At 48.6% G+C, this 24,507-nt stretch overlaps 2 protein-coding genes across 3 annotated transcripts in view; both read right to left on the bottom strand.

Annotated features, from left to right (window-relative positions):
* Positions 1 to 23,021, bottom strand: part of Itga1 (integrin subunit alpha 1) — a 147,902-nt gene extending 124,881 nt beyond the window's left edge. Inside the window, exon 1 of the mRNA XM_045139023.1 lies at positions 22,903 to 23,021. Within this exon, the coding sequence (XP_044994958.1) occupies positions 22,903 to 22,963 (61 nt within the window). The 5' untranslated portion in view covers positions 22,964 to 23,021. The remainder of the gene's footprint in view (positions 1 to 22,902) is intronic.
* On the bottom strand, positions 2,808 to 5,780 carry Pelo (pelota mRNA surveillance and ribosome rescue factor). Of its 2 annotated transcripts, XM_045139024.1 has the most exons (3): positions 5,653 to 5,780; positions 4,376 to 5,182; positions 2,808 to 3,595 (listed from the first exon to the last, which is right to left on the bottom strand). In XM_045139024.1, exons 2-3 carry the CDS (start codon positions 5,099 to 5,101, stop codon positions 3,164 to 3,166), a joined length of 1,158 nt encoding a protein of 385 aa, XP_044994959.1. In that variant the 5' UTR covers positions 5,102 to 5,182; positions 5,653 to 5,780; the 3' UTR covers positions 2,808 to 3,163. The 2 variants fall into 2 exon arrangements, with proteins under 2 accessions (XP_044994959.1, XP_004665005.2); XM_004664948.2 differs by lacking the exon at positions 5,653 to 5,780 and having other exon boundaries at positions 4,376 to 5,330.
* Positions 23,022 to 24,507: the final 1,486 nt, after the last annotated feature.

The raw sequence follows: 24,507 nt of genomic DNA on the forward strand, positions 1-24,507 counted from the left end.
TCTACAGCAAAGTAAAAAATTAAAAAAAAAAAAAAGCACTTCTTGGGGGTGTCCCGTGGCTTAGCTGGGGCAGCGTCTCCCTGCTTACCGACAGCACTGCTGGAACCCGCGTGCACACAGAACAGCACCAGGTGGTAAGGCGTGGGCGTCGGCACCTTCACCGCCTGCTCCTTCCGCCACAGTGATGAGCAGCGGGTGAAATTACATGACTCCGATCCGCAAACACTTACTGCTCATTTGGTTGTTAGAAAAGCCAGTAAGGACTCAATTTTTTTTTTTTTGTTTCACTTGCTCTAACCATCTTTTTGTTTTCCAGTATGGTCTAGTATAAATCACATTTTTGGTAATGATATAAATTTTTTTAATAGGAATGAAGGCTAGGTGTGATGGTGCACGCCTTTACCCCCAGCACTTGGGAGGCCCAAGGTAGGAGGATCGCTGTGAGTTTGAGGTCAGCACGAGTCTACACAATGGATTCCAGGTTAGCCTGGGCTGGAGAAAGACCCTACCTAAAAAAACTAAAGGAATTAATGAATTTTTTTACATAGACAAGAAAAAAACACACCAGGGTTTACTTAGTGGTGTTACAGATCACTGAGTATGGGCAGTTAATTCCTGTAACATTTTCACAACTGAAATCTATTTCTCCTTTGCCCCGTGTGTAACGTGGCGTTTGTGTACGCCCATGCACACGTGTGCCCTGGCACTGCCCGTGCACTCGCCTGTGTGGAGGTAAGCAACCGGCGGGAACACAATTCCAGGGCACCTGCTCTCACGCTTCACAGGAAGGACTCAACCACGGAGCCATCTCTCCAGCCCTCAGATCGATTCTTTTCTATGGCCACTGAACCCAACCAGATTTCACAGCCCTGCCAAAAAAGCAATTGCCCATGTTTATATCAACCGCATCGTGGATGTGCGTGTAGAAAGCTGACTTGAATGGAGTCCCGTGTTCTACTTTTATGTTGCATGTGTGCAGTGTGAGAACATCACACGTGGATGTTCATGTGAGACAGCACATACCAAATGTGGAAGCCAAATGCGAACACGGGGTGTCTTCCTTGTTCAGGCTGCATTTCTGAGCTAGGGTTTCATGGGGAACCTACAGATCACCCATTATGCCAGTACAGCTGGCAAGTGCTAAGGTTCCCCCCATCTCTGCCTCCCCGCCAGGCGACCACGGAGGACTTGTGTGTGGGTGCCAGGGATGCGCACGCTTGTGCAAGCATGCAAGTCGCCTTCCCGGCCCTTGGCCGCTGCTTTCTAGCAAATCAGGACGGATGAAGGCCGCAGGCTACCGTGCCAGGCTGTCAGTTCCCAGCCTTGATGACTACTGGAATTTTCCGTCAGTTCCTAGCCTTGACGACTACTGAGACCAGCTTCGTAGTTGTGGGAAAACTAGCACTTCTCGGGGTGGAAGGTTAACTTGTCTGGGGTTCAGTGTAGACACTGAGGTTTCAGAGCTCCCCGATGAAGCTGACAGAGACAAACTGGCGCATCCGCAGCCTCCAGTGTACTTGGCAGGTTTGACAGACTGCACTCGGCACTGTGTAAGATGACCCAAAACCTCCCGGTTCTTAATGAGGCCAGTATTCATTTCCAAATTTTAACCTTAAAAAGGTTAGTGGCGGGCTGGAGAGATGGCTTAGCGGTTAAGCGCTTGCCTGTGCAGCCTAAGGACCCTGGTTCGAGGCTCGGTTCCCCAGGTCCCACATTAGCCAGGTGCACAAGGGGGCGCACGCGTCTGGAGTTCGTTTGCAGAGGCTGGAAGCCCTGGCGCGCCCATTCTCTCTCTCTCCCTCTATCTGTCTTTCTCTCTGTGTCTCTCACTCTCAAATAAATAAATAAATAAAGCACTACTAAAAAAAAAAAAAAGTTAGTGGCTTCCTTCCTACATTTCTATTTAACAAAACACCTTCAGTAATATTTTTAAGCTAAATACTTGGGGAATTAAAATGAAATGCTAATCTGAATAATGTTAGATTATGAGGAAAATATGCAAAAATATGACTTATTTTGAAGGATAAAGAAGTATCAGTTCCCAATGTAGGATGAAAAAGTTTAAACAAGTCAGGAAGTTTACCAGAAACAATCCCCAAGTCTGTGACACGTGAAGAAGAGTGAAAACAGAAGGCGAAGTTTACACGAGGCCGGCATCGCCGAGACGGGGCTTACCCCCCCCCATGACCACTCCCACTTATTTGTCTAAACTAAGGATTGTAATACATCAGGTGAATTTTTTTTTTAATTTATTTGAGAGCGACAGACACAGAAAGACAGATAGAAGGAGAGAGAGGGAATGGGCGCACCAGGGCTTCCAGCCTCTGCAAACGAACTCTACCCGTGCGCCCCCTTGTGCATCTGGCTAACGTGGGACCTGGGGAACTGAGCCTAGAACCAGGGTCCTTAGGCTTCACAGGCAAGCGCTTAACCGCTAAGCCATCTCTCCAGCCCCATCAGGTTGAATTTTGACTGCCAATGTTCTTGAACACTTAGAAGTACTTGCCAAAAATACTTAGTAAGAGGAGTATTTTAAGCTGGGAGGTGTGTGCGGCACTTCCCTGGCTGCAGTAAGGAGTGCTGCAAGGCAGGACATCATCAGGACAGGCCACAGCCAGTAAACAAATGAACAAAAACGACGCGGCACTGCAAACAACTGAAGCCCAGACCGACGACCTCCAGTTTGCACCAGGCAGCCACACGAGCCAATAGCACCCCTTAATGTCACCTGAACGCCTCTTATTCCCTTGAGAATCCCTGGTACATAAAAGCTCTATGACCTGAAATTAATGTGTTCTTAGAGTAAATGCCACTATAACAAAAAGCAGCCAGACTATATTAAAAACGAATGGTTTAACAAATCTCTTAAAATGCAACGTGTGGTTTAAGATCTGATCCAAATAATAGATTAAGCATTCTTATTAGATACTCAAAATTGTTTCAAAGTATTAGGAAAAAAATTATCCTCAGTAATGAAAATAGTACATGGAGATTATTTCCTTTTAGTTTATTGTTTCGTTTGAACACATGTCCTGCCAACCAGAAATGACCAAGTACATGAGATCCCAGTGGGATCAGACGTCTCTCGGCAGTCGCAGGACGCTGAGAGGCAGCAGCGAAGGCGTACGACACGGGTGGCGGCCTCCGTGCCAGGTTTCAGGCGTCAATCCTCTTCGGAACTGGAGTCACCCTCCTGGTCCGAGAGCTCCGGCACCGGGAAGCGGAGAAGGGCAGCTACTCCCGTCAACTGCCCGAGCTGCTCCCCGGACACGTGGAGACTGGAGAAGATGCGCACGGTGCCCGCGCTGTCTTTCACGCTGTCCACCAGCCTCACGTAGCGGCCGCGCGTGGCCACGTCCTGATGCCGGAACAGCTCGTCGCTGACCAGCAGCGTGTCGATGGCCATGGCCTCGTTGGCCGCCTCCACCTGCTTGAGTCCGTAGACGGCGCGGCCGGGCTCGTGCTGCAGCATTTTATAGAAGTCGTCCAAGGCTTTCACCTCTCCAGCGGCCTTCGTGTCGGAAAGGCGGCTGGCCACGGCAGGGTCGCACAGGGCCTCCTTCAGGGAGTACTTGTGCCCGGAGGACGCGTGCACCTAGAGCCACAGCAGCAAAGACAAGAGACTGAGAGCGTCCACTAGCGGGCCTACAGAGACCTAAGGACAAAAGCATCAACAAGGCTTCACACCTGCAAGGACAAAGCGTGCTGCGTGATTGTGCCAGGCAGTAAAACAAGTCTCCTTTCATTATCCCATTTGCAATCCCAGCTTCAGGTTTTTAATTTTTTTTTTTAAATATTTTTTTGTTCATTTTTTATTTATTTATTTGAGAGCAACAGACACAGAGAGAAAGACAGATAGAGGGAGAGGGAGAGAATGGGCGCGCCAGGGCTTCCAGCCACTGCAAACGAACTCCAGACACGTGCGCCCCCTTGTGCATCTGGCTAACGTGGGACCTGGGGAACCGAGCCTCAAACCGGGGTCCTTAGGCTTCACAGGCAAGCGCTTAACCGCTAAGCCATCTCTCCAGCCTGCAGGTTTTTAATTTTTATAAAAGTATTTTTATTTATTTGCTACATAGACAGAGAGAGAGAGAATAAGAATGAATATGGGCAGAGCAGGGCCTCTAGCCACTGAAAATGAACTGCAGATGCATGCGCCACCTTCTGCATCTGGCTTATGTGGGTGCTGGGGAATCGAACCTGGGTCCTTAGGCTTTGCAGGCAAGAGCCTTAACATCCTTAACCGCTAAGCCATCTCTCCAGCCCCAGATTTTTTTTTTTTTAATTTTCCAAGTTCTAAAATATTTAGGGACAGTTAATACCAATGCCTTTGCCCTTTGTCAACTACCTGTGGGTAAGATTTTTTTTTTTTTACCTGAAGGAATTTGGACCGGTTTTCCAGCAGAAGTTTGTTGTCAGTCTTCACGGCTTGCTGGAACATGTAGTCACAGAACTGCTCCCGCACGAACCCCGGGCTGGCCACCAGGACGCACTTGACCACGTCGAAGTTAATGTGGCGCAGGATGGCCTGGAGCACTTGCTCGTAGAAGCGCTCCAAGGCGCGGTCGTGCTGGCTGCAGTTCCCTCTCCGTTTCCTGGGGATGTTGACCTCCACCTTGGCGCGGGTGAGGGTCATGCTGGGTGTCACCAAACAGACGTGGGCCAGGCCTTCCTGCATGACCACGGCCGCCACGTCGGCGCTCCAGGCCGGGTCACAGGCCTGCTCGATGCGCTCCAGGACCACGCTGTCCCACTGCTTCTTCGCCAGGGTGAACTGGCGGTTGGGTTCGAGCTCGATGGTGTGGTACGCGCCCATCTTGACGTACTCGTTCTCTTGGATGTTGGTGCCCTTGACCCGCAGCTGGCATGCCTGCGAGTCGAAGTCCACGGCCTGCACGCACAGCGTGAGCGTGGTGCGCACGCGGTTGCTGCCCACGCTGCCCGTGGACGACTCGGTCTGCACCTTGCGGATGGTGGAGGCGCGCAGGCTGTCGCCCACCTGCACCAGGTTGTACGTGTGCCACATGTCCTCGGGCTCCTCGGGGACCAGGGTCACCTGGCCAGCACTGTCCTTCTCTATGTCCTTCCTGACGAGCCGCATGACCACGTTGCACGGGGTCACAGCACACGGGGGGGGAGTCACTACACCCAGGGGGTCATTGCACACGGGAGGTCACTGCACCTGGGGAGGGGGTCACGGTACACAGGGTCACTGCACACGGGAGTCATTGCACATGGGGTCACTGTGCACACCCGTGGTTCACTGCACCCGGGGGGGTCACTGCACATGGCCGTGAGTGCACGGGGTCACTGCACACGGGGGTCACTGCACCTGGGGAGGGGGTCACGGTACACAGGGTCACTGCACACGGGAGTCACTGCACATGGGGTCACTGTGCACACCCGTGGTTCACTGCACCCGGGGGGGGTCACTGCACATGGCCGTGAGTGCACGGGGTCACTGCACACGGGGGTCACTCCACACCGGGGTCACTGCACTCGCAACGCGAATACCGGAAGTGGGGGGAGAGGGAAGGGGAGGGACATGGAGGGAGCGGAGGGAACTCCAGGTAGGCCAAGACCCGGGAGCCCGGGACCGGCTGTCATCGACCTTGGCCGGAAAGGCACGATACAGGGTTATGTAGGACTCACGTAGCCGAGGACAACTTTTCCGCTCCAGCCCTCCTCCTCCCGAGCTCCCGGCAGGCGGCGCGGACACCAAATCCCGCAGCTTCCCGTCCAGGAGAGCGGCCGGAGCGCCACAGGCGGCAGGGCGCATGCGCACGTACGGGGCCCCGCCTCCCGGCGCGCGCGTCACGTCACCGCGGGGGCGGGGCCTGCGGCGAGCTGGAGGGGCGGGGCCTGCGGCGAGCCGGAGGGGCGGGGCCTGCGGCGAGCCGGAGGGGCGGGGCCTGCGGCGAGCCGGAGGGGCGGGGCCTGCGGCGAGCCGGAGGGGCGGGGCCTGCGGCGAGCCGGAGGGGCGGGGCGCGGGCGCGCTCGCGCAGGCGCACTGAGCGGGAGGCCCCTTTCCTAAGACCAGCGCGCTGAGCTGTGTGCAGCGCCAAGCTGTGCGGCTGGAGCGGCGAGTCTGTGCTTGTCGCCGTGAATTTGGGGCTTTCTGCGTCTTCCTTTGCATCCCCGTGTGTGTGTGTGGGGGGGGGGGGTCGGGGGCGGGAATGTGCGTTTTTCTTTTTTTTTTTTTTTTTTGGAGATGTGCGTTGGTCACTCTGCACCTCCTCCCTGGGCGCCAAGCCAGGTTCACAACTCACCCGAGGGCCGGGCTGAGCGGTTAAAGCAGTTGTCTGCAAAGCCTAAGGACCCAGGTTCGATTCCCCAGGACCCGTGTAAGCCAGATGCACAGGGTGGTGCACGCATCTGCAGTGCATTTGCAGGGGCTGGAGGCCTGGTGTGCCCATGTTGTCCTGTTGTTTCTATCTGCATCCTTCAGTCCCTCTCTCTCTCTCTCTCTCTCTCTCTCTCTCTCTCTCTCTCTCTCTCTCTCTCTCTCTCTCTCTCTCTCTGTCTGTCTGTCCCAAATAAGCTCACCCGAACGTGACAAGAGCAGTCAGAAGAAGCGCGCACCTGGTGTCAGGTACCAGCTTCGCGTGACTTTGCCACGCCCCCGCGACCTGGAAGTGCATGCACCAAGCCGGGGGAGAGCCGCAAGCATGCTTGGAATGTACCCCCCGGGGACCTCTCTGTGGCCTGACCTGATGATGTCCAGGGACAGGCTGACCTACCCGGCTCCCCCCTGGCGCTGTGCAGCCAGAGAGTGGGGGCTGGGCCGCGGTCCGTGAGCATCCAGCCTTGCCAGACCCGACATAGGCTCAGGAATGCGCACACGCAATGAGCCAATGACCTAGCTAGAGGGAGGAGTGCAGAATTGATTTGCAAGTTTTTTATTTTATTTTTTTTTTTAATTTTGCAGACTGGGCATGGAGACGAGAGAGAAATTCTGCACACATGTTTTCCTATCTGTTGTGTATGGATTTTACTTACTTAATTTTGAATATATTTATTTGCTTATTTGTAAGGGGAAAGAGAGAGAGAGAGAGAGAGAGAATGTGTGTGTGTGTGTATAGGTGCACCAGGGACTCTTGCCACTGCAGAGGAACTGCAGGTGCATGAGCCACTTTGTGCATCTGACTGTAGACGGGTACTGGGAAATGGAACTCAGGCTGGTGGGCTTTGCTGGGCTACCTTTGCTACACTGCTCAAGGTTGAAAGGGAGAGATCTAGCCAAAGTAAAGCAAAGTCACTTAGGAAATTTTTTAAAAATTTATTTGTGTGAGAGAAAGAAGCAGAGAGAGACAGGCAGATAGGCAGTGGGCGCACCAGGGCTTCCACCCGCGGCAAGCAAGCTCCAGGTGTATGTGCCACCTTGTGCATCTGGCTTATGTGGGTCCTGGGCAATCAAACCTAGGATAGGACCTTTGGCTTTGTAGGGAAGCACTTTTAACTGCTAAGCCATCTCTCCAGCCTTAATCACTTTAACTGAAGTGTCAGGTATCTTTCATAGAGGTTGCCTGGTCCCTCCAAAACGACGGAGAGAACTTTTACTCGCTCTGTGACTTCCCTCTTCCCTCATTTTCTTGCAATTTTATTTTCTGTTTCACTTCTTCCTTCCCCATCTTCCTATCACACTGGGTGCATTCCCAGAGTTCCTAATACATTGCCTTCTGCCAGCCATTCCAAGAAAAGCCAACTTTTCACTAAACCAGAGACTGCTCAGACTAAAAGGAGAAGGTCGCTTCGCACTCCAAACCTTGTCGTCTTCAGACTTCTCACAGGTAGAGTGGCAGACTTGTGAGATCTGCCTGTCTCCACCTCCCCAGAGCTGGGAAGTGCGTAGGCAAGCACTTTATCATCTGAACTCTCTCCCCAGCCCTACACGATAGAATCTTATTCAGAAGTTTTTACTTTGTAAATATATTTTTCTTTGTTGAGTTACTTGAGAGAAAGAATGGGTGTCCCAGCACTGCCTACCACTGCAAACAAGCTCCAGATGCATGCGCCCCCTTGTGCATCTGGCTTACATGGGTCCTGGGGATTTGAACCTGGGTCCTTTGGCTTTGCAGGCAAGTGCCTTAACAACTAAACCATCTCTCCAGCCCACTTATTTCTCAAAAAGCTATCAAGTTTTCCACAAAGCACTTTGCTATGCTTATTATTTTCTATGAGGTAGATGATCATTACCCTACTTAATAGACAAAGAAAATGAATTTATAGAAATAAATGTGTAGAAAAAGAAAATAAGGAACCCAAGAGACATGCTCCAGGTCATACAACTGGCCTTCAAATTCAAAGTCTCACACCATCACTGCATGCATTCCGCTGCCGCCGCCATCCTACCTGATGACTGTTTAAGTGTCTCTGCAAACACGCAGTATGCGTCACTATCCACGGGCACTTCCGTTTATCTGCCACCTTTACCAGTTAACTACAACTTTATATATTGAGGTAGGGTCTCACTCTAGCCCAGGCTGACCTGGAATTCACTATGTAGTCTCAGGGTGGCCTTGAACTCACGATGATCCACCTACCTCTGCCTCCTGAGTCCTGGGATTAAAGGCATGCGCCAGCATGCCCAGCTCAGCTTTTAAAATACATTTTTTATTTGAGAGAGTATGGGTGCAGCGAGGCTTCTTGCCCCTGGAAATAAACTCAAGGCGCATATGCCAGTTTTTGCAGAAGGCTTTACGTGGGCATTGGGGAACTGAACCCTGGTTGGCAAACTTTTCAAGCACTTTAACCTTTAACTTTTAACCACTGAGCCATCTCCCCAGCCCAACATTTTATTCCTTGGTACATAGTTTCCTTTTTTATCAAGCCTGGACCCATCATCATAATCTATGAGAAAGATTCTAATTTAGAAAAAGATGCATATATTTATTTCTGTATTTGAAACATGTAGCAAATCCATGACTATTTTATAGTGCTGGTTTTTTTAAGTTGTAAGGCAAACCTCATTGTACTTATGTTTTTTTCATCATCAAAATGATTTAATTGTCCATATACAACATTCTTATAGAATTAGTCTTTGATGTAAGGCCTCTATAGAAGCAGAGAACTTATTTATTTATTTATTTGGGTTTTCAGGTACGGTCTCACTCTAGCCCAGGCTGACCTGGAATTCACTAGGTAATTGCAGGGTGGCCTCGAACTCACGGTGGTCCTCCTACTACAGCCTCCCGAATGGTGGGATTAAAGGAGTGCGCCACCACATCCGGCTTAAACTTTTTAAAAAAACAACTTGAGGGCTAGAGAGGGCTTAGAGGTTAAGGCATTTGCCTGCGAAGCCAAAGGACCCATGGTCAATTCCCCAGGACCCTCGTAAGCCAGATGCACAAGGGGGCACACGCGTCTGGAGTTCCTCTCCAGTGGCTGGAGGCCCTGGTGCACCCATTCTCTCTCTGTCTGTCTCTCTTCTCTCTCTCTGCTTGCAAATAAATAAATAGAATTTAAAACAAATAACGTCAGCTTGTTGAATGATAATATGTATTTTCCCACACGTACAGGTGAAGTATATTTCTAGGTTAATTGTTACACTTTTATGTTTTAATTATTTTGGTTGTGTAGTTCCTACTTTAAATCTAAAATCCCTGGCATTCAGCCTCAGTGTTCTGCTGTCAAAAGCTTCATTCCCCTTTCAGGGCCCCTTTTCCATCTAGACAGTAACCATTGGTCCTAATACTCCCTTACTGGAATTTTTATATTGCTGTCTTGGCTCATCCTTCTCTCACTACTTAAAACTCTACTCCTTTTCTTTTCTCCCCCTCTCTTCCTGTAAGGGCCAGAGTAAATGTTATCTTGACTTAAAGCCATGCTGCGTATCAATTTGAATATGTCTTTTTTTTTTTTTTTTTTTGGAACTTTGGCGCATTCACCCTTCTGTCCTTCCACTGTCTCCTGCAATGCCCTTTGCTTGTCGGGACCCGTGAGCAGTAAGCTAGATGAGCCAGGCGTAAAGGACAGCAGCCGTGTTGACATCACGGCAGAAACGTCTTGACACGCTGATAATGACATCAACTTCAATTCACTTAAATAGATAATGGCTATGTGAAACCCTTACAGTGAACAATGCCTTTCTTGTCACTTTTCTCCAAAATAAGCAAAATAACAAGAAAAATCCATGGATTTGTTCCACTGCTTTCAATTTTACCCTTACTCGCTCAACTTTGAATATGGGCACCCTCATAAGAGGAGATAGTAGGGCTGGAGAGATGGCTTAGCGGTTAAGCGCTTGCCTGTGAAGCCTAAGGACCCCGGTTTGAGGCTCGGTTCCCCCTTACCCACTTTAGCCAGATGCACAAGGGGGTGCATGTGTCTGGAGGTGCACAAAGTGGCACATATGTCTGCATTTCGTTTGCTGTAGATAGCGGCCCTGGCATGTACATTTTCTCTCACCATTTGCCTTTCTCTCTCTCAAATAAATTAATTAAACATTTTTTTTTAAAAGGACTCATTTTCACATGAAGATTAATTGGTCTGGGAAGCATAACTGGTTTGCTAGCGTTGATGTGTGGATAATCTGTTAGGTGCCTTTACTGTAATTAGCACATCCTTCACAACCCTTCTGTGGTGGTTTGAGTAGAATAGATGGCCCCCAATATACTCAGTTTTTTATTGTTTGTAGTTTGCATCTGCTGGCTACCTGGCTGGAGGCAATGTCACCTGTGATCTTAAGGTGTGGTGGTGGGTTTCAGATTTCAATCTAAAGATATGCAGTGTGTCTAGCTGGAGTTCCTGAAGTGTGCTGTGGCTTTTGGCTTTTGGCTTGTACTTCTCTCTCTGTCTGCTTGGGCCTGTGAAGGCAGGCCAGCTTCTTCTGCCATTATGGAACTTCCCCTGGATCTGTAAGCTTCAATAAATCCCTTCCTCCACAACTGTGCCTGGTCTGGAAGTTCATCTCAGTGAACCTGAAGCTGTCTGCTACAGAACTTGGTACCGAGGAGTGGGCTGAGATGAACCTGGCCATGTGGATGTTGATCTTTTGGAGCCTTTGTTTTGGAGGAATAGGCAGGGACTTGGTGCTTGTAACTGAAGATGTCTTCTGGAGTGGTAGGCCAAGTTTTATGGACTATTCTGATGAGAGTCTGAGAATGCTAAGTGCAGACAGCATTGAACTTCGAGGCTTGGCTTATGAGTTTTCTAAGGGGAAGGACAGACTGCAGAGGACTTTGCTGGAACTGGGCTACTGGCATAAGGGCTGGCTGCGTCCTGCTGCCCAGGCCCAGAGAGTTTGATCAAGGTTAAATTTGTAATGGACTGATGTGCTTGGCTAAAGATACTGGACTGGGAGATTTAAGATTTTAAGCTGGAAAACTTTAAGCAAGTTAAAATTATAGGCACTGAGACTGGTTTTAGGTTACTGAATCTGTTGTTGTCAAACACATTAGCAATCTTAAAGGAAGATGGTCCAATTGCTTTACTATGGAAAGGATGAAATGCAAACACCTTTGGAAAGAGTTGACTGGAGAAGGAACCTGCTCTTCAAGGTTATGATTTATTTTGTCTGTGAATTAAGAATACGGCTGTGTCCTACACACCTGGTATTGGTTTCAGAAGCATGAAAAATGCGAGGAGTGGTCGTAAATTGCCCATGCTTCCAGAAGCTGCCACTGGAATGTGGCATGAGGCAGGGCCTGATGCCCTGATAGGCTGAAAGAGCCTTTGGAAAATGCGAGGAGTGATCATGAATTGCACATGGTTCCAGGAGCTGGTGCTGAGATGCAGCATGAGGCAAGGCATGATGCCCTGATAGGCTGAAAGAGCCTTTGGCAGATGGACCATGGTTTGCATGAAGACCTCAAGAAGTTTTGGATATACCAGGACTGTGCAAGGGCTACCATGGAGTGCACTGTTGGCCTGGGATGGAAGTTTTCCCAGGCTACTCTGCCCAGCTGGAGGGGCAGAATTGGAAAATCTGGAGACTGTCAGTCTTGGACTTGAACTGCATCAGTTTCGTGTTTGTTTGATGGTGGTTGAGTTTGCATTGTTTTAGTTTCTCCTTGCTATGCCTTATAACAGTTGAAAGTGTTTACTCTGTGCCTTTATATGTTAGAAATGTTTAACTTGTTTGATTTTACAGGTCTTAATATCTTAAATTGGTCAAGACTGTGGGGACCTTTAAAACTGAACTGTGTACAATTTACAATGTGTGATGATTATAAATCTATTGGGGGCCAGGGGCAGAACGTGGTGGTTTGAATAGAATAGATGGCCCCCAATATATTGGGTTCTTTATTGTTTGTAGTTTGCATCTGATGGCTACCTGGCTGGAGGCAATGCCACTGGGTGATCTTAAGGTGTGGTGGTGGGTTTCAGATTTCAATCTAAAGATATGCAAAGTGTGCCTAGCTGGAGTTCCTGAAGTGTGTTGTGGCTTTTGGCCTTTAGGCTTGTACTTCTCTCTGTCTGCTTGGGCCTGTGAAGTCAGGCCAGCTTCTTCTGCCATTATGGAACTTCCCCTGGATCTGTAAGCTTCAATAAAAATCCCTTCCTCCATAACTGTGCCTGGTCTGAAAGTTCATCTCAGTGAACCTGAAGCTGTCTGCTACACCTTCCTACCACATGAGATAGTTCCTACACATCACTGGTGGACTGGATTCCAGAGTTTCCTTTGAAAATTATACACAAAAAGTGGTTTGTACGACAGCAGCAGGAACCATTGGCTGTTCAAAGAGGAACATCTTGTTTCAATACCTTGTGCTTACGTAGAATAGTGACCTTTGTATCATAGGGGCGGCATAATTTTAATTGCTTCCATCTTTATTGTTATTTATTTATTTATTTAAATTTTCCATTTTTATTTATTTGTTTGAAAGAGAAAGAGGGAGACAGAGAGTGAGAGAATGGACTCACCAGGGCCTCCAGCCACTGGAAACGAACTCCAGATGCGTGTGCTCCCTTGTGCATCTGGCTAATGTAGGTCTTGGGGAATCGAACCTGGATCGTTTGGATTTGCAGGCAAACGCCTTAACTGCTAAGCCATCCCTCTAGCCCATCCATCTTTATTTTTTTAAACACTTTCATTTATTTATTTGACGGGGGTGGGGGGGGGAGAGTCAGGGCCTGGGCACGCCAGGGCATGCCTCCTGCCACTGCAAACAAATTCCAGATGCGTGCACGACTTTGTGTATCTTGCTTTATGTGAGTACTGGGGAATCGAAGCTGGGACATCACGTTTTACAAGCCAGGTCATTTAACCACTGAGCAATCTCTCCAGCTTCATTCATCTTTTTCACTCTAGTTCAGGCTGACCTGGAATTCATTATATAGTCTCAGGGTGGCCTTGAGCTCGTGGTAATCCTACCTCTGCCTCCCAAGTGCTGCGATTAAAAGTATGCGCCACCATGCCTGGCTTCATCTTTATTTTTTAAGGCTTATATTCCTGCACACAAACCTGAGTTAACATCTCCCCTAAAGCATCTTGGGGGCCCCCTCCTTTGTTGTTTCTTTGCATGCCTTTTCCAGACCACTAGCCTCTGAAGGACAGACTAACTTTTAATGGTGTTTTTATTTCTAGGACCCAGCACAAGCGATATGTAATCATGTATATTTTGAAACAATGAGTGGATATTCTCCTTTAATTCCAAGTTTTTAACTTGTCTATCACAGACATCCAAAAATGAGGAAATCTCATTACATTTTATAATGTTACCAAAAAAAATATAATGAAGCTTATGCTTAAGATAAGTTTCTATAAAGCTATTTCAGTTTTAAGCCCAGCATGGTGGCACATGCCTTTAATCCCAGCACTCAGGAGGCAGAGGCAGGAGGATCGCAGTGAGTTCAAGGCCACCCTGAGACTACATAGTGAATTCCAGGTCAGTCTGGACTAGTGTGAGACCCTACCTCGAAAAAACAAAAAAATTTAAAAAAAATAGCTATTTCAGTTTTAGAGAGGTCCATGCTGAGATAAGAAAATGTTAATTTAAAACCTATATTAAAAATATTTTATTCATTTTTTTATTTGCATGCAGAGACACACACAGAGAAAGAGAGAGAGGGAGTAATGAGCACCAGGGCCTCCAGCCACTGCAAACGAACTCCGGGTGCGTGTGCCACCTTGTGCATCTGGCTTGGCACGGGCACTGGGGAATTGAAGCCAGGTCCTTGGGCTTTGCAGGCATGCGTCTTAACCACGGAGCCATCTCTCCAGCCGTCAACTCATCTTACCGATGCAACGTGTTACAGGGTTTTCCAGCCATCGGCTCTATTGTACGTGGCCAGAAAATGGTCTTCACACAATCGGTAGCCAGAGCTCTGGTGACGAGTGTCTGGGGACAGATTGCTGCGGTTTCTTTAGAGGGAACATGCAAGTCTCGGGCTGTGCAAAGGCTCCCGGGTGACCTCTGCAAATGGAGTCGGGAGGGTGACTGGGAGGGAGGGCCGGTCAGCAAATACAGGCAAAAGGGGAAAAGGGGAAAGGGAGTTCTTTTTTATTTTTTTTCTCAAAGAAACTTGATATACTCACTATCTAATTTCCTTTCACTAAAATTGCTTACTTGGAACCATCAACAATACAAAACTTCCTATCAAATAAAACCCTGTCAACAAAAGTGTGGCGTGTGTACGTGTGTGTGCGCGTGTGTGTGGGGGTGTGTGTGCATGTGTGTGTGTGTGTTTTAGTGTTTGTATGTATTCTCATATAGCACTGGATCATCTTGCCCCAAATACCACAGATGTATAACACAAATGTTTCTAAGAGTTGACCAATATCCATGCATTATCAGACATTAGTGTTTGGTAAACTAAAAGTCTAATTAGTGAACTAATTTTTAAAATTTTTTTTGTTTATTTTTATTTATTTGAGAGAGACAGAGAGAGAGAGAGAGAGAGAGAGAATGGGCACACCAGGTCCTCCAGCCACTGCAAATGAACTCCAGACATGTGCTCTCCCTTATGCATCTGGCTAACATGGGTCCTGGGGAATCAAGTCTTGAACCGGGGTCCTTAGGCTTCACAAGCGAGTGTTTAACCGCTAAGCTATGTCTCCAGCCCTAGTGAACTAATTTTGAAGGTACATTTAACTTGTATTGACTCGGTGTGAGTGTATGGGACAGGGAGACAGGAGAATCAGGAGTTCAAGTTTACCCTCAGCTAGATTTGACTTTGAGAGCTGTCTGGCCTACACAAAACCCTTATTTCCAAAAAAGAAAAAAAAAGTATGCAACTAATGACAAAATACAAAGACTGTTTGAATCATCTCCCATTTCATTATAATTTAGTCAGTGTTCTATTAAAATTGCAGAATTTGCACTTATTTCAGCGTATCTCATAATTCACACAGAAAGAGTGTATGTTTTCCTTCTGTGGATTTCTGAATTATAATGAATGCTCTCTGAATCTATGTATCTTAAATTTTTTTATTTGAGAGAAAAAGATTGTGTGTGTGTGTGTATACACACACACACATATATATGCACACACACACAGAGGGAGGGAGGGAGGCTGGGCGCACCAGGGCCTCTAGCCAATGTAAACAAACTCCAGATGCATGCACCACCTTGGGTACCAGGCTTTACGTGGGTACTGGGTAATTGCACCTGAGTCCGTTGGCTTTGATGGCCTTAACTGCTAAGCCATCTCGCAAGTCCAGAATATGTATTTTTGTTTTTTTTTAATATTCATTTTTATTCATTTATTAGAGACAGAGAGAGAATGGGCACGCCAGGGCCTCCAGACACTGCAAATGGAGGCGGGCAGTTACAGCGGCTCCTGAAAGTAAAAGGGCAGGAAGGTCTGCAGGTGCTAGAGGTCAAGGATGACCTTGACTTATCTCTTGCCTAGTTCCCTAGACCTGTTTTTGCATACCTGAGCCCCTCCCTGGGGAAGGTCCTTTTCCAGAATCCTGACCATGTGGTTGGGTCAAGCTTAGACCCCAGAACTTGGCATCATGGCTAGGCTCCTCCTGAGACAGCTCCTGGCTCTGACCAATCACCTTCCCTCTGGCTCACCTGAACGGGAAGGTAGGGTCACCACCATAAGGCTGGAAGTGTGTTTGCAAGGGAAGGACAAGATCTCTGGGCTGCTTGACCCCTAGTGGACATCCGGCTCTTTCTCCACGTGGCCGGAGCGCTTTGTGCTCTCTTTTCTGTCCTCTCTGCAGTTTCTCCAGAGCCACCGCGTGGGCTCTCAAGCCAGGGGGGTGCATTCATTCTCTGTTCCTTGGTTCTGCACCTCCCTCAATAAATATAACAACTTAGTGATTATCCTTGGGCTCAGTGCATTCAGTTCCTTGGTTAAAATTAGACAAGAACCCAGGGCTTGGGTTCAAGGACTTTTCCTGAACCCCTAGCACCCCGTTTTACTGGATCCATCTAACAATAAATCAGTTATATATATATATATATATATATATATATATATATATATATATATATATATTGTCAGCGTTCATCTTTCTTAGCGCTGTAGATAGCGGCATGTTTTTCAATTGGTATTATCTTCCATTCAGCTATGGGCAAAAATATAAGTGAAGGGGACAGAGTAAACCCTTGCATATACATACATACATACATATATATGTATATGTATGTATGTGTGTATATGTATATGTATACATATATATATTTGTCTGTGTATAGTCTCTTTGTATGCGATGCGTTCAGTAATGTGCCTGTTTTTCTTTTTTTTTCTTTTCTTTTTTTTTTTTTGGTTTTTCGAGGCAGGGTCTCACTCTGGCTCAGGCTGACCTGGAATTCACTATGTAGTCTCAGGGTGGCCTCGAACTCTCAGCGATCCTCCTACCTCTGCCTCCCGAGTGCTGGGATTAAAGGCGTGCGCCACCACGCCCGGCTGTGCCTGTTTTACTTAGACCCTGTCCTCAGAGCATATAGCAAGCTGGGAAGGCAGGCAGTTGCCTATAATAATAACGTCCTGGGCTGTGTCATCGTACGGAAGCAAAGGTGCTCACTTTCCTGTGGAAGTGGGTCCAGTGAACCTCAGGGGCTCTCTTGCGAACCACCCAAGTGCAAGGGTTTAAGGACCAGGAGTAATGCTAATGCTATTAAGTTGAACTGCTTGCATAAAGGCTGAGAGGCAACTTCAGAGTTGGCATAAGACTGTGGCATTTTAAAAAGCCCGAGGCAAAGAAATCTGTTCGGTTCATTTGCGTCTCTCGACAGCTCGCTGTGCTTGTTTGGAGCACGAGTACACGTCCCCAGTCACGGACAGCCCTGAACAGTCGTCTGCTCTGAGTGTGTCACTGTGACAGCGATGGCAGACATCACCCACCTCCGATCCTGGTAGGATTTCAGGTACAACACTCTGTGTTTCATGCTACGGAACACGGTGCATGGACCCATAGTATTCAGAAAATATCTTAAACATGAGTGAGCTATTTTGTTTTGTTAAAATATGACAAGGCATGAGACTCTTCTAAATTTCAGTGGGAAGTTTGGCGACTTGGAGTTAGAGGAACAAAACGCGTACTCCACCTAGGGAAGTAGGGTCAACAGTGACAAGCTGTTTTGCAGGGGCTTGTTCCCCCAAAATAGCTACATGGGGCTATCCGTGTTAATGGTCACAGTGACGACCTTTCCGAAGCGACATAAAGGTTGAGTTAGTTATTTTGGCTCACAGCTACGGAGGTGTCTGCATCACAGCAGGATGGTATGCGTCATGGTGATTAGGAGGGGCACAGAGCAGAGAAGAGGTGGGGGAGAAACGGAGATGGGTCACAGCAAGATACAGCCCCCAAGGGCACCCCCATATGACCCCCTTCCTCCACCCATGCTGGAAGTTATTCCACCTGTCAATAATCAATACAAATTTTGGAGTTTACCACCAAATCAAGCCATTAAACTAGAATGTCTAAAATCTAATCATTTCAGAAAAGTGCAGCCTTAGAGGCATATCCAGACATGTCTCAAGATTAATGATCACTGTGAGTATCAAGACAACCCCAAAGGGAAGAAAAAATATGTGAACCAGTTTGGTTTATATAGTTTATTGGCACCCTCATTGTCTATTTACTGAGGAAATAACACACAAAAACCCAGATGGATTTACAGCTTATTGAGTAAGAATCCCGTTACTGCTGTAAAACCTGGTTTGCCATTGGATACAACTGCTTTGTTTTCAGTAAGTGATTTCCTCCGCAGGTCCACCCAGCTCTTCCCGAGATTTCACTTCGAATGGGAAACCTTGCCTGTGAAAGGATTCAGGGGACAACCCTCACTTCTAGGCCAGTCAGAATGTTTCTAGATGGGTTGGAGTGATGGCTTACTGGTTAAGGTGTTTGCCTGTGAAACCTAAGGACCCAGGTTTGATTCCCCAATGGTGGCACATGTGTCTGGACTTCCTTTGCAGCGGCTGAAGGCTCTGGCATGCCCATTCTCTCTGCCTCTCTCCTTTCCTCTTTCTCTCTCTCTTTCTCCCTCCCTCTCAAATAATTAAATAAATAACTTTGTGTAAAAGCTTTAAAAAGTTGTTTCTAGAGAGGAAATGAATGTAAGCCAATTAGAGGTTATCCTAGACCTTATTATAAATAAGCAGAAATAGTAACGATCTTACTTTAATTATCAGGAGTGTCATCTTATTTTGCTCTATATCTAAAAATCATAGAAATAACACTTGTATCAGTGTCCAAGGACTCTAGCAGCTTATGTTTATATATTTCACTTGTAGATAGGCAAGCAAAAGGGAAATTAACTTACAACTTTTGGCATAGGTCCCAGCATGAAATTTGAGGTTAAACTGAGGAAAATTATAATTTCCTGGTAGTTAGACTCTGGACAAATGGAATTAACCTTTGTACTTTTTTCTCATTTCTTCATCCCCAGAATATAGAGTATTTGTAGAATTTTAAGTATTTGGATTAAAGTCAAACAGGGTGTACAAACTTCTTGCCACAGGGCCTTGTAGGTAATAAATTTCAACAGTAATCTGTGCTATTTATTCTCTTTATTTTGTCCCCTCCCCTCTGTAAGGCTGAATTAAACTATTTGAACATTGCCAATGAAAGCCCTGGGCAAAATATTGCAAGGTAAGGGTGAAACGAATTCCTGTGTCTGCTCATTCTTGAGTTGCAGGTTTTAGAAATATATATATATATATATATATATATATATGTATGTATGTATGTATGTATGTATGTATGTATGTATATGTATTATCTCTTTGGGAGAGAAAGAGAGAAAGGCAGATAGAGAGAGAGAATGGGCATCCCAGGGCCTCCAGCCACTGCAAGTGAACTCCAGACACATGCACCACTTTGTGCATCTGGCTTACGTGCGTACTGGGGAACTGAACTTGTGTCCTTAGGCTTTGCAAGCAAGCGCCTTAACCACTAGGCCATCTCTCCAGGCCCAGTTTTCAGCACTAGTTGCATTGTCTTATCTCTGGCCTCGGCTTTGATCCGCCTGGTCCCTCTCCATAGCTGGAGCTCACCACCCAGCTCTTTAGACCTGAGGGCTCCCTCCCCACTGTTGCTTCTGGAGCCTCCACCCCACTGTGGCTTGTCGTGTGCTGCAGGCCCCGTCTCTGGGTCGCTCCAGGCCTCTCCAGCTGTCTGGTTTTGAAACCATCTTTGGTGAAATCCCCTGCACCACCAGTTGGTACTAAATACTGATAAGGGCTTTATTTGGTCATCAGCGAGAGCATGTCTCTTGGCAAATTACTTAATGTATGTTGGAAGAAGCTGATTGAAGTTATAAATCCTCAAAAAACTGCTTGGAATGGCAGTGGCTTGTTATGATGATGCCAGAAAAACTTCGAAGGCTGGGGAGAGTTTGTTTAGATGGCAAGGGGGTCGTGGGAAGGAAGGGTGGGGTTCCCTTTTAGATACATAAACCAGCAAAAAAAAAAGTAAGAGCATTATGAGGCATGTAAGGGAATGTGGCAGGATATACTGGACCTTCTCTGATTAAGACTGCAGTAGGCGGAATAATAGAGGGCTACCCGAGATGTCCTGCCTCTGAGCAGCCTGGTTGTTACCTTAGATGGTAACGCATAGTGAATACAGTTAAAACGGTCTACAGCAGACAGCCTGGTGTAAATACCAGGTAGAGTTGGAGAAGTGACAGAGTCTAGAAGGAGCATTCGAAGATGTTGCCAGGCTGTCTCTGAAGGTGGAAAGGGGGCAGATCCAGGTGACCGTTTCTCCTCCCTCCAGAGCCTCCACAAGACCTGCCCTGGAAACACCTCCCCTTTATCCCAGGGCTCTAGGAGTAGGCCTGGAGAGGTGGCTGAAGTCAAGGCACTAGCCTGTGACACCTAAGCATCCAGATGCGATTCCCCAGCACCCACGTAAGCCAGATGCGCAAGGTGGTGCATGAGCCTGGAGTTTGTTTGCAGGTCACCCCCTTCCCGTCTGCCTCTTCCTCTCTGTCTGTCTCTCTCAAATAAATCAATAAATAAAATATTTTTTAAATTTTTATTTATTTGTTTATTGATTGATTTATTTGAGAGCGACAGACACAGAGAGAAAGACAGATAGAGGGAGAGAGAGAGAATGGGCGCGCCAGGGCTTCCAGCCTCGGCAAACGAACTCCAGACGCGTGCACCCCCTTGTGCATCTGGCTAACGTGGGACCTGGGGAACCGAGCCTCTTACCAGGGTCCTTAGGCTTCACAGGCAAGCACTTAACCGCTAAGCCATCTCTCTAGCCCCTAAATAAAATATTTTTAAAAAGAACTCTTAAGAGTAAGGTGATGTTGCTTTGAGCCAGCAGCTATATGGCACCTTGTTAAACCAACAGCAGGAAAGCCATGCAGAAGTAGTCTGGGACAGGGCACTAGATTCTCTCAGCCGCTTGAGAACTGAACTTCTTGTTTCATCTGAGAGACAACAGTGAACCACCAGAGATATTTTACTTCAAGCAGATACAATGGAGAAAAGGCGAAGCAGGTGGGTGGATCCTCTGGAAGTTGGGCTCAGATTGAAAACAAGAAGATAAACAACTGTAGCCTGCGTGAGTGGGTGTGGCAATGAGACTCCAGATTACCTGTGCACTCCATCAATTCGTGAGAAGAAGACCCGAGAGCCATTGATAAGGAAGAGTTGGCAGAAGGTGACTGATGGGTGAGCCAGCTAGGAAGGGAAGGAAGTTAGTTCTCCGATCCTGAAAGCTGTGCTGAGAATTGGGCATGGGTGCCACGCACGTGAAAAACCCGTCCAATCACTTTCCAAATTCCAAGTAACTGCAGGCGCACACAAGAGCTAAAAACATCTTAGAAATATCTAGGTCATTCTCCCTTAATTCTCCTCTTGGACTCGGAATGAAACTTTCCACCGACGTATGTATGAAATTATAGCTTGACGACCCCTCCCTTTTTTGGAAATTTCATTTTCAGCAAACACCTCATTGAAACATTCCTATGCTGACAAACTGCATGTTCGGTATATATCCAAATAAGAGACACAACTCTCGAAGTTAGTAAACAAGTCAGATTTTGCACAGCGACAACAAGATATGATCTGTGAAAGTCTGGGCTGGCTGGAAAACAGTCGCAGGTCAAGTATGTGTAAAGGGCATCTGCAGTAGCCTGGGAGTTGAAACTGTCCCCTTGCCATATGCGGTTCAGAAGTCACTGGTGTTTGGATGACAGGACGCTTCCGAGAAGTGGAAAGTGTCCAGATGAGAAACCAGTAGCTCGCCTGTTAACTCTTCACGCCACCTCACTGTGAACAAAAAGGCTCTGCTTGCTCATCCATTTTCAGACACACTTGATACAAGCCAATGAACAGTGTCTGGTCATCAAAGACATGGTTAACAAGCCGACTTCCTTCCTATTTTAAGCGGCGAGATGTGAAACTAGTATTAATAAACGTGCTAGCAGCCAGACAGCAAACTCTCAAGAATCACTAACACGGCAAAGCCAACCATCAACCAAGCCGGTTTCTGTCCATGAAAACTCCTGCTTCTCCTGCAGCTTTCCCTCCTCAACCCGTGACTGGTGTAAATAATGCTCCATCATAGGGTAATCGTTTGGAAAACGGTTGCAAGTGCTCTAACTCAGCCTTCTTTTAAATTGGATATTACTTTGCGTGTCTACTATGACCTTAAGTCTACTTCTGAAGCATACAGATATGCAATATACCTACCTACCTACATGCATACATATATATGTGTGTATATGTATATGTGTGTGTGTATATATATACACACACACACACACACATGTATGTATTTGCATACTACAATTTAGCAAACGGTCAACAATTCCATTCCCCATTTCAAAAGGTTGCACCTCTCGGGCGTCAACGTGAGAAACATCATTTTGGGGGCAAGAAGCGGTACCCCACCCCACCCCGGGCATCCCTCTTCCCTGGTTCTGTAGCAGCAAAAGATCCTACACGTTAGACAGGAAGAAAACACACTACACTACACTCCCACTCCCGAACAACCGGCGGCGAGAACTTTGCATACAAATCGTCACCACTCCCCCCCTTCTCCACCACACACAGGGGAGAAACACCCACTCCCCAAACTCCTACAGTGGAGTATGTATACCACGTGAAAATCAAACTGAAACTAGACAGCAAATTGTCCTTCGACAGCCTGGGCACTGACTCCTGGGCTGGAGGGGCCTCCGCTGCCGGTGACCACAACTCAAAATCAAGGGCTCTTTTTCCCATCCCACACCCGTGGGCCTGAAGATAGAGGGTCCCAGGCGGGACCCCCAAGAGATGCTCAGGTTGGGGAGGCGTCCCAGTCCCACCACGAGATGCTCACGTTGGGGAGGCGTCCCAGTCCCACCAGGAGATGCTCAGGTTGGGGAGGCGTCCCAGTCCCACCAGGAGATGCTCAGGTTGGGGAGGCGTCCCGGTCCCACCAGGTGATCCTCAAGGAGGGAGGGGAGCAACACCCCAACCCCACCACGAGATGCTTAGGTTAGGGAGGCATCCCAGCCCTACGTGGAGATGCCCCAGGGGGAAGACAGAGTCGCTCACCGGTGAGGAGCCAGCAGCAGGCGACCGCGGCCCTGGAGTTGGCGCCGTTCTGGGGGACCATGGCTGGTGGCGCGGGCACCGGTTGGGTGGCAGGCAGGTCCCAGGCGGTGTCCCCAGCCCCAGGCTCGGAGGAGGAGGAGGAGGAGGAGGAGGACTTCCTGCGTCCCGTCGAGCGCCCTCCCCGCCGTCTCACGTCTCGCCCGGGTCCCCTCGCCGCCCGCCCCTGCCTCCCCTGCGCGCCTCTGCGCTCTGCAATCGCTCTGGCAGCGTCCCAGGCTCCGTCCCAGACATGGACAAATAAAGCCAGCCTCGCGGGGCCGTGTTTAGGCTAAAGTCCACCGGGGCTGCCCGGCAGACCTTAAAGGGACATCTGCCGGCCTTTCATCCCGCGGAGCAGCGCGTCCCGCCCACCCCACCGCCGCGCCGGGGCGCCGGGGCGCGAAGGTGGAGGGAGGGCGGGTCCGGGTGTCCCCGGCGCGGGGGTGGCTCCGCCCGCAGCCCTGACCCGGCCAGGACCTTCGGAAAGCGCCCAGGACTCTTCCTGAAGGCCTCTCGGGACCCCAAAGCGCTCGGGGTCTCACTCCCTCCTGGAACTGGGGTGCCGTCCCAAAGCGCCCTGGGTCTCACGCTCTCCTGAAGTGGAGTGCCGTCCCAAAGCGCCCGGGGTCTCACTCCCTCCTGGAAGTGGGGGTGCCATCCCAAAGCGCCCAGGGTCTCACTCCCTCCTGGAAGTGGGGTGCCGTCCGAAAGCGCCCGGGGTCTCACTCCCTCCTGGAAGTGGGGTGCCGTCCGAAAGCGCCCGGGGTCTCACTCCCTCCTGGAAGTGAGGGTGCCGTCCTAAAGCGCCCTGGGTCTCACTCCCTCCTGGAAGTGGGGGTGCCGTCCTAAAGCGCCCGGGTCTCACTCCCTTCTGGAAGTGGAGTGCCATCCCAAAGCGCCCGGGTCTCACTCCCTTCTGGAAGTGGTGTGCCGTCCCAAAGCGCCCGGGGGTCTCACTCCCTCTTGCACGATGAGGGCATGCCGCCCGTGTCCATTGTTGCAGGACAGACAGATGGAAGAGCGTGGATGCACGCACGCACATGGGATCCTGTCTGGGCTGTGGACACTTGAACTTCGCCTTACGCCTTAGGGCCTTAGGATGACTTCAGCCCCCTCCCCCAGGGTCAGGGTAGGCGACAGGGTCTTCCACGCTGTTTGCGGGTCCTTTTGCTTCTCTTCTGGACAGTCCTGGGGTGCTAAGGGGGGGTGCAGATAGGGGTTTTTTTGGGGGGGGGATAAAGAGGGAAAGGAAAGAGGGAGGGAGAGGTGGGGAATGTTGTCTCCTTAGGAAAGGAATGCGTGTGGGCTTATTTTGTTTAAGCTGAATTGGGATGTTTGTGCACTGGGAGTTGATGTAATAATAATAATAATGATAATAATAATAATAATAAACCTAGGGTGTTGGTTTTTACCTTTCCTTCTGCGGACTGGCATGAGGGCGTCTGCACTGAGTGGGTACATGTGTGTGTTTTGGGGGAGAAGGGGCAGGAGACAGGCTGAAAAGTTTGCGTCCTTTCTTGCACTTCTCTGAGCCAAGATTCAGTTTCTCAAATTAACCTCAACAAA

This window comes from Jaculus jaculus, chromosome 20, assembly GCF_020740685.1.
Source record: "Jaculus jaculus isolate mJacJac1 chromosome 20, mJacJac1.mat.Y.cur, whole genome shotgun sequence".
In the NCBI taxonomy this organism is placed as follows: Eukaryota; Metazoa; Chordata; class Mammalia; order Rodentia; family Dipodidae; genus Jaculus; species Jaculus jaculus.